Here is a 14874-nt window from a genome sequence, read left to right as displayed (position 1 = left end):
AGGCAAAGGAGAGAGAGAGAGAGAGAGAGAGAGAGATCAGTGAGGAAGATGTGTTACAATTTCAACAGTCAATTACAATAAATCTAGAACACCGCCGTCAGTCCGTCCTCCCACCAGCCTCAGTACTTACCAGGGGGCATCCCGGGTGGGCGCCTGAGAGCGAAGTACAGCAGCAACAGCAACAGCCCTGACAACAGCATCACCGTCACCATCCCCAGCACTGCACTTCCGTAAACACTTGAGCAACTTATAGACCTTCCCATTAATGCATTTGCTACCCCCTCCTCTCTCATTATCTCTCTCTCTCTCTCTCTCTCTCTCTCTCTCTCTCTCTCTCTCTCTCTCTCAAACAACAAATACGGGTTATTCATTCTCTAACCCACTCCCCTGCCCATCAGACTCTTGGATAAAGTTTGTTTATCTCTTCACCCTGGTGTTGGAGAGGGAGGCCTTCACGTGGTGGCACCGATATAACTGGATGGCTCCTCTGCCTGGTTGTAAGAGCTTCCCTCACCTCCCTCCTTATCCTCCAAAAGGTGGATGGTGGACTGCAGGAGAAGGGGGACTTGAGCCTGCAGTCCACCGGGTTCACGTCCAGATGAGCCTGGGGTTGTAACTACTACTGCTACTACCACTACTACTGTTACCACCACCACTACTAATACTACTACTTTTACTACCACTGCTACTACTACTACAAAATTATCGATGATCCTAGAAATCCCCCCTCCAAAAAAATATACTACTACTATTACTACTACTACTACTACTACTAATAATAATAATAATGATAATAATAATAATAATAATAATAATAATAATAATAATAATAATAATAACAATAATAATATTAATGGCAGGAAAAGGTGACGAAGGTACAGAGTTCATGAGTTTACAAGTGGAAGGTAAAAAAAAAAAAAAAAATCAAGTAATCGAGACTACAAGGCTGTGAAAAAAATTCATATAATATTGTTCAGTTGACTTCAGTTTTTAAAAAGGATGTTGAAAATAATAATGTTTGAAATAAGATATTTTTATTCCTTTGTAACACTACCAACATTCAGCAGTATATTTAGATGTCCAGGAAACCCTTGATAAACTCCTCATTAATCTATCTCTATCTATATACCTAGGCTGCTTCCCCCAAGGAAAGGGAGGTAGCCGAGACAGGACGACACACTCCCCATTTACTCATCCATTCAAACACATTCATTAGCATCTTAGCCCCAAAGGGGAGAACGGACAGATCCTCACCGCACCACACCGCACAAGGGTCAACTGCGCAATGCAAGCAGTGACATCCACAGCAGGGCCCGACAGCAGAACTGGTTTACCCCTGCCACATCATAACAGACCCATCCCCTTACCCGCACCTGACCTGACTAGCTGATCAGACCAAATGCGGGAGAATATCCCCTCAGGGCTGCGTCATCACTTATTCATTCACAATTTCTCTCCATTTATTTCTGTCACGCACAGCCACTCTTCCTTGCTCAACAGACATCCCTCTCGCATCCAGCGCTCTCTTCACACTGTCCATCCATCCTATTCGTGGTCTTCCTCTCAGTCTTACACCTCTCACATCAGATCTAGTTATCTTTTTCACCAATCGCTCATTATCCATTCTCTCCATATGCCCAAACCATTGCAACACCCTCTGCTCAACTCTACCAGCCATCTCCCGAACAACTCCAGTTCTCCTTCGCACTTCATCATTTCGCACTCGATCCATACGCGTCACTCCACACATACTCCTCAGACATCTCATCTCCATTACATTCAAACTTTTCCTCTCTGCTACACCCATATTCCATGTTTCAGCCCCATATAATGCAGTCGGTACCACAACACCCTCATACAGCCTTCTCTTTACATCCATTCTAAGCGAACGACATTTAAACACTTTTTTCATTCCTCCCAGCACCTTTCCTACTTCATTAATTCTAAACTTCACTTCTGCATCTATTCTTCCATTCACAACAACATGTGACCCTAGATATTTAAAACAATCTACCTCCTCAAGCAACTCACCATTCAAAACTATATTCATCCCCCTACCATCTATCAACCTCGTACACTTCATCACTTTACTCTTATTCTCATTTACTTTCAATTTCCTCCTTTCACACACCCTTCCAAACTCCTCTACCAACTGTCTCAATTTCTCCTCTGAATCAGTCACCAATGCCGTATCATCTGCAAACAGCAGTTGCTTCAGATTCCACTCTCCTCCATCAACATTTACCAGACTCAGACCACCTAAAACTCTTGCATTCACCTCCCTTACAACACCATCCATGTAAATATTAAACAACCAAGGCGACATCACACATCCCTGTCGCAGCCCCACTCTCACGGGAAACCAATCACTCACAGCATTTCCCACTCTTACACACGCTCTACTATTTACATAAAAACTTTTCACCCCTTTTAGTAACCTACCATCAAGTCCATACAATCTTAAAACAGTCCACAAAGCCTCCCTATCAATTCTATCATACGCTTTCTCTAAATCCATAAATGCCCAAAACACATCCTTGCCTTTCGCTAAATACTTTTCACACACTTGTCTCACAGCAAACACCTGATCAACGCATCCCCTCCCTCTCCTAAAGCCACACTGCTCATCACTAATCACTCCCTCTGTACCCTCTCTAACTCTCATAATTAACACTCTACCATACACTTTACCTACAACACTCAACAGACTTATACCCCTAAAGCTAGTACATTCATACTTATCACCCTTGCCTTTATACAACGGGACCACACAAGCACTTGCCCAGTCAATTGGCACCATACCTTTCTCAAAGCACACATTCAATAATCTTACTAACCAGTCAACAATAGTCACTCCACCACCCTTCAGGCATTCCACAGCACACCCATCCATACCTGCAGCTTTCCCTGTTTTCATCTCCTTTACTGCCTTCTCCACTTCCTCCTTCGTGATCAAAGAATCATTCAACTCTCCCAACACATTTATTCCTTGCACCCTTCTATCTGCCACAATCTCAGCCACGTTTTCCTCCTCTACATTTAACAATCTTTCAAAATACTCTGCCCATCTCTTCCTTACTGCATCCATCTCAATTAACATCCCTCCATCCTCTGCTTTTACTCGTTCTTCCTTCCCAGACTCTCCCTTTCGCACCCTTTTCACCTCCTTCCAAAACATTTTCTTATTCTGTTGAAAATTCTCTGTCAGCCGCCTACCCCACCTCTCATCTGCTGCCACTTTAGCATCACGCACAGCCCTTCTCGCTCTATTCCTCTTTTCCTTATACCTTTCATATGACATCTCATCCTTCCTCTGCAGCCACACTTCATATGCACGTCTCTTCTCAGCCACAGCCATACTTACTTCCTCGCACCACCATTCACTTCCTTTTCTTACACCACCACCCACACGTCTCACACCACACACCTCTTCTGCATGCTCCACCACAGCACTCTTAAACAACTGCCATTCCTCCTCCACACTGCCATTTTCCCGATCTTTCACTGCGTTCCACTCATCTTTCAATTTCTCCTGATACTCTATCTTTTTCTCTCTTTTATCCAACTCACTCACTTTCAAAACCTCCCTGCCACACCTAACCCTCCTAGCTCTCACCCATCTCTTACCTACTCTTAACTTTCCCTCCACCAGGTAGTGGTCAGACATACCTCCACCCTCCCCTCTCAGAACTCTCACATCCAACAATCTTCCTATTACATTCCTAGACAACCACATAGTCATTAATGCATATAGTAAATGATAGTGGTATATGGGAAATACTTTGTTCATGAATAAGTCACTTGTTAGTTAATGCCAAGCAGGGAGTAATAATAACTGAAGAATCTTTTGAGTGGTGTGAATTACGTAGCAGTGTATCCCAGGAGCCAGTTTTCTGACTTGTGTAATTACCTATCTATCTCTCCATCTGTCTATCTCTCTATCTATCCATCTATCTGTCTATCTATCTTCTGTAATTTTGAATTACAGCCTCCTTGCTTCTTTCCGGGTATTATGTTGCATTTCTTATCATTTCCTGCCGGTTGTTATGTCCAAGGAAGTGATGGATGAGAGAGCCTTCCTCGCACTCCGCCTCTCTATTTCACTTCACCGTTCCCTCCTTACCCCTCCATCATCTCATAATCTCTTCATCACTCCCTTTTCATCACTCCATCTCTTCAATTCCCTTCACCACTTCTTTACCCCTGCACCATCTCACAATCTCTTCATCACTCCCTCTCCATCACTCCCTCTCTGTTTCTCTTCACCACTCCCTCCTCTCACTTTCATTTCACCATCACACCCTCTCAGTGATGATGACCCTGTAGGGCTTGGGTGCATTGAAGATGAGAACTTCAGGGTCCTTGTCCATGGTGAGTTCAAGTCCTGGTGGTGGTGCGAAAGACAAGTTCTGCAGGAGCACCGTCAGGAACACAAACACTTCCACCCTGGCCAGACTCTCACCAGGACACGACCGTCGACCTGATGGTGTGGAGGTGGATTTTTTTTATTTTGTGCTACGATATGGAGTCAAAGGCTGACAGATATTAAAAGAAAGTATTCCCTGTAAGCTTTACGCATGAAGGGAATTCCAAAATCGATTAATTCCAGGGTGTCAGGAGGTATTGGATTTGATTTTTATTTTTTTTAAATGCAAAAATATGAGAGGAAAGGCTGAACGGCAGAAGAAAAAGTATCCCTTCCAAAAGGTTTAAAATAGGTGAAGTGGAGGGGGCATATATAGCTTACATTGACCCCATTACTGTACAAGGCCATATAACAAGGAACTATTGTACCTATCATCACATAAAGGGGAAATATTGTACCTACCGTCGCAAATCGAGGAAATATTGTACCTACCATCGCATAACGAGGAAAAGTTTTCCCTACCATCACATAACGAACATATAATGCACGCCTACCAACGTACAGCATAACATGGGGTTCTATTGTACGTACCAATAGAAAAAGGGACGAATCCTTCTTTCTTGGCGTTGAAGGATCCGTCTGGGTTGATGAAGTGGTCGGGGTGGAAGTGGTGTGGCTGCTCCCAGTACTTAGGGTCCTTGTGGCAGCACTCTAGGTGGGGAAGTACCACTGTGCCCTGAGGAAATGGGTAGATTAGGTAGATAGGTAGGCAAGTGGATAGGTACATATGTATAACAGAAAGAGAGACAGAGGGGAGCGAACACTAACCTTGGGGATGGTGTAGCCCTCGATCTGTGTGTCCTGCGAGGCAGTGTGTGCGACGGCCATTGGAATAAGGGAAACGCGTCGGTGGACCTCGTGGATGAAGGCCTCCAGGTAGGGAAGCCTGGGGGAAGGACAGGAGTTAGAGAGAAAGATTGAGAGAGAGAGAGAGAGAGAGAGAGAGAGAGAGAGAGAGAATGTTTGTTTGTGTGTGTGTGTGTGTGTTTAAGATTTACTTCATCGTCATCATCGCCATCGTCATTATGATTTTCATCATCAACATCATTATCATCATCATCATCGTAATTAACAAGGAGAAGGCTCCCTGAGACCAGATACCTTCTCTAACGCCAATAAAATATATGGTCTACTGCAGACAGACAGAAAACAGATTCACATACCGAGAGGCAGAAAGAAAAGCAGAGAGTTAAGAAGGTAAAAGAGTGACAGACAAAACATGAAAAGAATGAGAGTTAAGGAAATAAACACAGAGACAGACAAAACAGCAAGACATATACACAAAGTTAAGATAAACAGACACAGAGGGACAGAAAAGCAAAAACATAAGCACATAGAGAGAGAGAGAGACAGAGAGAGAGAGACAGACAGACAGACAGACAGAGAGACTGACAGACAGACAGAAAGAGAGCAAAACCTTCATCCCCACTTGCTCCTCTCGTGGTAGTAGAGGAAGCCGCCCTTAGGAACCACGGCGTCGATGTCCCGCTGTAACCTGGCCTGCACCTGCGGGTACTTGGCCAGGTACTTAATCGCCCAGCGCAGGAAAGACGTCGTGGTGTCAACGCCGGCGATAAACAGTTCGGTCATCACCTCAGTCAAGTCGTCATCTGAACAAAAAAATATACTCTTTTCAACTTTTAAGTGTAACAGATCATCGTTTTCAAATCATTCTCTGAAACATAAACAGATTTCTTTCTTTACTACCTCAAAAGAAGACCAATGAAAGTCCCTGGTCATCACCTTCAAATCCGTCTCTGAAAAAATAATCATAATCTTTTCGATTTTTTGATGATAAATGTGTCACTCATCACCCTCTAATCAATCTCTGGAGTGCAAACATACTTTGGGGGCTTTTTTACTGCCTCAAGGGAACAAGTACGAGTAAATGCAGTTATCCGTCATGAAATCCATCTATAAAAGTAAACATTCCCTCTTCTTTTACAAATTCGAAAAGGACCAGTGCAAGTCATTGATCATCAGCAAATCTTTTTCGGAAATATAACTATAGTTTTTCATGTACTGACTTGAAAAAAACAAAAACAAAAAAAAAACAATGGAAATTACAATTGCTTACGTTTAAACCTGTCTGTAAAATATGAACTTCATTTTTTTTCTTTTTTCAAAGACTATTGATTATCTAGAAAGAATAAATAAGAATAACTTATCATCACCTTCAAATCCACCTCTGAGAAAATATATCCAGGTTCTTTATTATTATTATTATTATTACTATTATTTGTATTATAATAATAATAATAATCATCATCATCATCATCATCATCATCATCATCATCATCATCATCACCATCATTATTATTATTATTATTATTATTATTATTATTATTATTACCGTATTATTATCTTCCCCAGTCCTATTACGTCTTTTAGACTGTCTTCTTGCTAATTCAGTCGATTTTCTTCGTCTTCAGATTGTTTTTAGTTTTTTTTTTTTTTTGGACTGTAGGAGTCAGATTCATGCAAGCATTCCCGTCAGTTAAGGAAGCTTCTTAACACCTCTTCCTAAGAAGTTTATTTTACTTCTAACACCTTGCTTACCTCCTCTATGGTATATAAACCATTTTAATATCAGACTACTCGGCATATATAACGTACCTGTACAAGTTTATATTAATCAGCCTTTTCCAAAAATAAATCGCCAAGGATGAGATGTAAGAGAACCACCTTAACTGACAAGAATCTGACCAGCATCATAATATAGTTTTCATATTTTAACAGTTCAGAATTCAAGCTGGAGAGAAGATGATTTTAGACCAAGATAAAGTGAAATGAGTAGGCTATGCAGCGCCTCCCTTCGTTATTAATACTACCCCTTTATAGTTCATTCACTTTCACTTGGTGGAAATTTTCGTCTTTTACAGCTTCTTTTTCGTAGCTAAGTGCCAGAAAAAAACAGTGCTACAGCTCTAAATCCTTTCTGAAGCACTTCTTCATGACTAGTACATGCACCATAGTATTCGTTTATCTCTTGTTACACCTTTGCATTCAAGATGCAGAGATGCCCATTTTGCTCTAATTTGCTGTGAATATAATATATATATATATATATATATATATATATATATATATATATATATATATATATATATATATATACATATATATATATATATATATATATATATATATATATATATATATATATATATATATATATATATATATATATATATATATATATATATATATAGGCATACAATACCCAACTTATAAGTGTCAGTGGTGCCTCTATTGGGTAATAACACCACCTTGTCACACCCCACCAACAAATTATACCCTGATCGTCGCCTGTCTATAAACAGTTGTCTCTTTTATCGTGGCCTCACCTGACAGAGTATCGTCTTGAGGGGAATCCTTAAACTGCTGCAGCTCAATTAGGTAGAAGTCGACTAGGTCCCTGGGGTGAGATGGGTCCAGAGTTGCTTTGTGTTGCTTGATGAACTCCTGCAACACGGGATCTCGCTTATATTTTCAGGATGACATGAGTAGACTTTGTTCAGTTTATATATATATATATATATATATATATATATATATATATATATATATATATATATATATATATATATATATATATATATATATATATACAGAGAGAGAGAGAGAGAGAGAGAGAAATCGAACCTTTAGGAACTTGAAGGGCAAAGTGTTTATTCAGTTCCACTACTGGTGGGAACTAAACCATACCCTGCAATTATTCTTTGGCCTTCTCAAACCCATGCCTCATTTCAATGCAAGCTGCAGTGCAAGTGATAACTGCCGCCTTGATCGCATCGGGGTTTGACGTGGGGGAACTCACGTTGTCTGTCGGATCGCTCCTCTCTGTTCAGAAGGAATCAAGGACAGATTGCGGAAAAGATAAAAAAAAAAGAATTCCAGCCACAAACACCCTTGATTCTCCATGTTGATGGAAAGCTCTTGCCCAACATCGATGGTAGCGGCCGCAGTGATCGACTGGAGATTGTTGTTACAGGGATTGGTACAGAGAAGATCCTTGTGATCCCCAAGATACCTGCTGGAACGGGCGAAGCAACGGGAGCGGCAGTACTAAGGACTCTAGATGAATGGCCGAAAGTGAAGCCCTGGATTGCAGGGTTCTGTTTTGATACTACAGCGTCTAACACCGGGTTCACAGTGCAGCTTGCTTTGTCATTGAAAAAGGTCTCCAAGTCCCACTGTTGTTCTTGGCATGCAGGCACCACATGTGTGAACTCATAGTGGCAGGGATCTTTGACCTCTTTTTCTCTTCTTCTGGTCCTGAAATTCCTTTCTTCGGTCGATTCAAAGAGTTCTGGAACAAAATTGACACAGATTCCTTCGATCCCTACGATGATGACCAAGATGAAAACTCTCAGTCGTGGATTGCCAACAGAGCGGTGGACATTGAACACTTCCTACTCAGCCTCATGGATCGTGCACAATCCCTTGATGACTACCTTGAGCTCCAATAGTTTTCTTTGGCTTTCCTAGGCAAGAAGCGTGCAGCACGGATGACCTTTCACAATCCAGGTGCCTATCACAGAGCAAGTTGGATGGCCAAAGGCCTTATCTGCCTCAAGATCTTCCTTTTCAAAAATCAACTGAAGGATGCAGCTTCCTTCCCCTTCAAATGGCATAAAAAGGAGGCCATCAAACACATCTGTGTCTTCCTTGTCACCATCTATGTGATGCACTGGTTTGTGCTCCAAATGCTGTCGATGCTCCAATCGATAACCTCAATCTCCTGAAGAATATTGAAGAAATCAGAGAGGTGGATCCCGTTGTAGCAAAGACGGCACTGGACAAAGTCAAAAGACACCTCTGGTACCTCAGTGAGGACTGGCTCCACTAGCCATGTATTCTGACAAAGTCTCTGCTGAGGAAAAACAGGAAATTCTGAAAAGTATGACCACAGCACTGCCGAGGAAGAAGGGTCTGCATCGTTTGAAAATGAAGACGATTGATAAGGCATCATATCTGAGAATCTCTAAGTTTGTTACCCGGAAGTCGAAAAACCTCTTCCAGTGTTTGGGGCTGGGTACTCCGACAAGCGTCAGTAACCTGTGCCCCATTCTTGTTGTCATGGCCCACCTCAAAGTGGTCAGTGACACTGCTGAGCGGGCAGTCAAACTGGCAATGGACTACAACAGTGATCTGATGAAGAATGAAGAAGAACAACAGCTGATCTTCCATATTGCGCAGCACCACAGAGCCCTCTACGACTCGACCAAAAAATCCCACATGAAATAAACTGATTATGCTTGTTGTATAGCTCAAAAACATTGTTTCTTTTTGTACCACATTGATTATTTTTACCGTTCTTCACCATACCCTTCACTTTATCAGATCAGTTAGATTTACCGAATGCAGGGGTACTGAGGCACGATTGTGCGTTGATAAAAAACCATAAATTTTTGCTTGAATAATTTGTTTGTAAAGTGGAATCGATTGCATACTTTGCCCACCTAAATATCCAACATTTTTTTAACTCCTTTATAAGTGCTGAACACCCTATATATATATATATATATATATATATATATATATATATATATATATATATATATATATATATATATATATATATATATATATATATATATATATTCTCAGTTAACTCCTTTCATTACGCTTGGTACACTTAGCAAATTTATTTGGACAAAAACCATATACATCGCTCGACTTTCTTTACTTGAGTAAAAGCTGAATCTGCCCTAATATCTAACCTAACTTAACCTAACCAAAGCTATCCTAATGTAACCTAACATAATCTAGTCCACTCCAGCCTAACCTAACCTAACCTAACCTAACCCAGGCACATTTAACCTGACCTGACTTAACCTAACCAATCATAAGCCAACCTAACTAAACGAAGCTTAATTAAATTATAATCTATGCTTATTACACACCTTCATCGTTCCTTGGACTCTCCTCAGATCGTTCTTGATAGCATAATACCCAAGCCTTTTCTTGAGAAACTTTGGAGCCAACGTTTGGAGTCACGGGAAGATGTTGAATAGGAACACGGGGCCTTGCAGATGGTCGACGGTCATGCTGATGAGTCTTATGAAGTCGTGGGCTTTCGGGTCGTCCAGTTCATGGTGTGTATCTGGTAGAGTGGTCAGTAGGTCGTAGAACAGAAAGAAGATAATTATAAGATCGAAGGAAGCTGCCTGCAATCACTGAGAACAATGTACAATCGCGGGCAAATGTTGAAGGACCGTCCCCTGCCAACACTCAGTCTTGCTTTCCATTTTTCTGACCTGTTCCCATCCTTCCTTGTCGTAGTCTTGCGTGTGTGTGTGTGTGTGTGTGTGTGTGTGTGTGTGTGTGTGTGTGTAATTCACCGGGTCGGTCAGGATCACTTGATGGTCGTGATCGTCAGCTTTTTGCCCTCCCGGAAGGAGCTGAGAGCTCATATAGTCCGATCTAAGGGCAAGGCTGTGACCTTCACACACGCACACACCCGTCCCCTTGCTCAAGGGCGACAGTAACCACCCACTTCGTCAGTGAAACTTTTCGCAACCTGAGCGAGGCGCGAACTCCCGTCCACCAGTTGGCAAACGAGAGCGTTACCACTGCACCAGCGAGTGTGTGTGTGTGTGTGTGTGTGTGTGTGTGTGTGTGTGTGTGTTAATACTATCACAAAATATTCTCATGTAACGCCTTCCATCGACACATCCAGCAAGGAAATGTAGGTGACTTTTTTTTTTTTTTTTTAAGAAAGGTTAACAAAAGGGAAAAGTTTGTTTAATTTTCAACACATTTAACAATAACAAGAAGAAGGAGGACTCAGAAAGTGCAACACCTGCTTTTACCAGCTAGTTTAAGGGCCGAATATTTGACTTTGCCGTATGACCTCCACAGATATCTTTTAAAATCAAATTACTTCATTCTTGCCAAACCTTACCCTTTCCAAGAACTTTGGTTCAACCCCATCAACCCACTTGTTACCCTCTCAACCCGTCTGTCACATCAACCCACTTGCCACCACCGCAACCCACCTGCCACCATCGTCCATATAATGTTGAGGACAGCCACACCCAGGGACAGAGGCAGTGGCTGGTCCTTCCCTGTGTGTTTCTTGAAGTCCTGCACAAGCTGCCTCGCCTCCTCCTGCATCGCATCCTCCAGTGCCGTCTTGCCCATGCCGAGGTCCCGCAGCTGACGGAGGGTGAAGCGGCGGTTCCTTTGCCACGGGTGCCCGTTGCTGAATATCAAGCCTGAGGTGGAAATATTTAGAAAAGGTGTTAGGAGACTGATTCATTCTCTTCTTCAGTGTAATGGCCTGAACTGAATATAGTCGAAGAGTATTAACGTTGAGTCCCATTAATTCTTGGTCTTTTCTTCATCTCCTTTCCATTATTAAATTCTAGAATCCCAAGTTTAATTTTCTGCCTGATACTCGTACACGTTTGTTTTTATGAACACCTGTTCATCTGTTCTTACCCACAATGGACCATTCCCATATATACCTATTTGTTCCTCTATCTATCCTTACCTATTGTGGAGCCTGGGCTATACACAGAGTAAGTGAAGAATGTGGGCCTGTCTGAGAGTTCCAACCTTTTCAGGGCAGTTTTTGTCGTGTCGTAATCACAGAGGAAGACGCAGGTTAAGCATCCAATCCGCCACCTGTAAGAAAGTAATCACGAGTCACAGAGTAACCTAGCCATCTATCTATCTATATCTATCTGTCTGTCTTTCTATCTATCTGTTTATCTATCTCATGTCAGACACATTAATCCTGTAAGCACTGGCAACAAACAATTCTCCTCCACGTCTTGCCATCCTCTGCCAATTGCCTGCCCTCCCACCAGCTCACACCCCATTTGCCATCCATCTCTCCTCTTTGACCCTCCCTCCAGCTCATCCTTGGTCTCCCCCTCTCTTCTCCACTTCACCTTAAACATAGTCTTCTAGTCGTTCTCTCCACGTGGCCAAACCATCTCAAAAAGTATTTCTCTTAACACTTTCACTGACATCCACAGTCCAATGTAATCATCTACAGAACTGGTAAAAGGTCTCAAATAATACAGGGTGGTCCACCAACAGCACTCCTCGCCTGACTGTATCTTATGTGTTATGAGTGAGGGCATGGCTGTGGCCGCGGGACAGGAAACGAATACATGACGCTGGATAGACGCTGACAGCGTTGCCTGAGCCGTTCTGGCAACAGTCAATCAATCACCTGGCTGAGTGAAAGAGGAGGGTTGTGTATGGACCACTCTGTTATAGCACCTTAGAAGCAAACTCTCTAATACTGTAAAAAAAAAAAAAAGGATGGTCTAATCCATTAAAACTATTCTTTGTTCACTTAAGCTAAACATAAATTGCCATCTGTCCATCTTGAATGCTGTTTTACAATGAATTCCTACGGGCACATAGTACCATACTCATTTCATTCCAACTTGGCCTAAAATTACCATCTCACTATCTTGAATTCTGAGCTGTAAAAAGAGATCAACACTAGATTATGATGCTTGTCGTGAAGGAATGCACTGTGTGTGTGTGTGTGTGTGTGTGTGTGTGTGTGTGTGTGTGTGTGTGTGTGTGTGTGTGTGTGTGTGCACTCACATAATAATGTCGCCATACGCCTTCCTGAGCTTCATCACTTGGTCGCTAAGGCAGACTGACGTTGACGGCAGCCAGCCCACCACCGGCAGCCCCCATATCCCTGCAGGCACACACGGTACAATTATTAGCACCTATCGACAACATGAGCGCCATTGAGACACCTGACCCACCAACAGTATTCCTCACACACCTGCAGACATATACCTCACCCGATAAACATCCTAGTACTGTTGAGGATAAAAACAGTGACGTCTTCTCTGCCAACAACGAAATTCCCCAACTGGCGATGGCGATGTCATTTCTGTAATTTGACGTTCTGTTCATAGAAGGTGCCACGGGAGGTAAAGATGGCCGATAGGGGAGGGGTAGGAGCGGTGGTGGAGAAAAATCACTCAACCTTAACACTAATAACAACAAGTAACCTACAGTGTACACCTGTATTCTGACGTCATTCCCTGTTTCACATAATGTTTCTTCTGGATCAAACTCCTCTTCCCACTAACCACCTGATGAGAGAGAGAGAGAGAGAGAGAGAGAGAGAGAGAGAGAGAGAGAGAGAGAGAGAGTGACTCACAAGCATTGCCCGTTACCTCTAAATGGTCCTTTGATTGACCATATCTTATGTATTGTGGGGAAGGCTCATTCTGCCGGTGTGGGTGTAGGTGTGGCAGTTGGAGTAGGAAATGAAGAAATGACGCACGGTTACACGCTGATAATGTCAGGACTGTAAAATATCTTACTACATAATAACTGGCAACATACATAATATTGTCTTGAGGTTAGGTAAATGTCAAACCTAAGGGCCAGAGGAAGTGACGTTAGCATCTCTCCAGAATGTCTCACACCAGCACAAAAACCCACAAACACCGCCTCGTGACCACACAGACACACACACACACACACACACACACACACACACACACACGCAAAGGTTTCAAGAACATTTCGACGACAGTGTAGCCCATGTGTTGAAATTCTTATATACTGAAAGAATGAGGAGAAGTCAGACAGGGGCTAGCCATAGAATCGAAAGGTTGTGGAGAGAGTAAATAAGAACAGGGGTCCAACGAGACGTAGATAGTAAATTACGTTCTTGTGTAATACATACACTGCTCAACTTAAATTTTTCTTTGAAGATAATAAATCAAGATCAACTCCCTGTATCTATCTTTAACTTCTCCTACCTTCGACTACACAATAACTAGAACCAAATCTCAAGATTAACATATTACAAGCTCAAGATTCACATATATAGTTGGTGGCAGCAGAAGTACGAACCTCGTCTTCAAATCGACAGTGCATTCCTACAAAATACAAGCTAGAAGCTACAAGCTACGAGACATCTCTACGATTAACGTCAAGTAACAAGTCTACAAGACATCTCCATAATCTTCTACACACACCTACAAGTAGCGGCAGTCTTCATCCCGCAACGAGTAAATCACAAGAAAAAAGGACTGAGAATACATAGAGAAAGAAAAACAAAACAAACGAAGAGCGAGACACGACTCACGACCCACAACCACCTGACCTCACCCTCCTCTCTCTCCTACCGCCCCCCAACCTCCACCGCTGACGCAGGAGTGCGAGAGGTCAAAACAACAACAGCGAATACCAAGCCCATATTCACAACTCATCTTACTCACTCATCATCACTCAAGTTACTCATCGCTACTCATTTACTCTCCACAGCTACCAATTTGGGAAGTTCACGTCACCATGCGTGTTTGCTAAGACGACTCCATGCCTATCAACGTGTGTCTGACAACCCACAACACGTCAATCAATCCGTGAAGGACAATGCTTATTACCACGTGCAACACCACTCACACCTTTCCCATTATTGTAAAAATTAGTGAGTTACATAGTTA

At 42.3% G+C, this 14874-nt stretch overlaps 2 protein-coding genes across 2 annotated transcripts; both read right to left on the bottom strand.

Annotated features, from left to right (window-relative positions):
- Nucleotides 1-4295: 4295 nt before the first annotated feature.
- Nucleotides 4296-10341, bottom strand: LOC145391433 (cytochrome P450 2L1-like). Its single transcript, XM_080266045.1, has 6 exons — nt 10336-10341; nt 7774-7891; nt 5856-6036; nt 5195-5312; nt 4958-5102; nt 4296-4480 (listed from the first exon to the last, which is right to left on the bottom strand). Exons 1-6 carry the CDS (start codon nt 10339-10341, stop codon nt 4296-4298), a joined length of 753 nt encoding a protein of 250 aa, XP_080122171.1.
- An 84-nt stretch (nt 10342-10425) lies between these two features.
- Nucleotides 10426-13038, bottom strand: LOC145391432 (cytochrome P450 2L1-like). The gene is made up of 4 exons (XM_080266044.1): nt 13004-13038; nt 11928-12061; nt 11411-11649; nt 10426-10599 (listed from the first exon to the last, which is right to left on the bottom strand). Exons 1-4 carry the CDS (start codon nt 13036-13038, stop codon nt 10426-10428), a joined length of 582 nt encoding a protein of 193 aa, XP_080122170.1.
- Nucleotides 13039-14874: the final 1836 nt, after the last annotated feature.

Source organism: Coenobita brevimanus, chromosome 18 (assembly GCF_032717465.1).
Source record: "Coenobita brevimanus isolate Jiangsu-jjx chromosome 18, ASM3271746v2, whole genome shotgun sequence".
In the NCBI taxonomy this organism is placed as follows: domain Eukaryota; kingdom Metazoa; phylum Arthropoda; class Malacostraca; order Decapoda; family Coenobitidae; genus Coenobita; species Coenobita brevimanus.
This window is presented reverse-complemented; position numbering and strand designations above follow the sequence as displayed.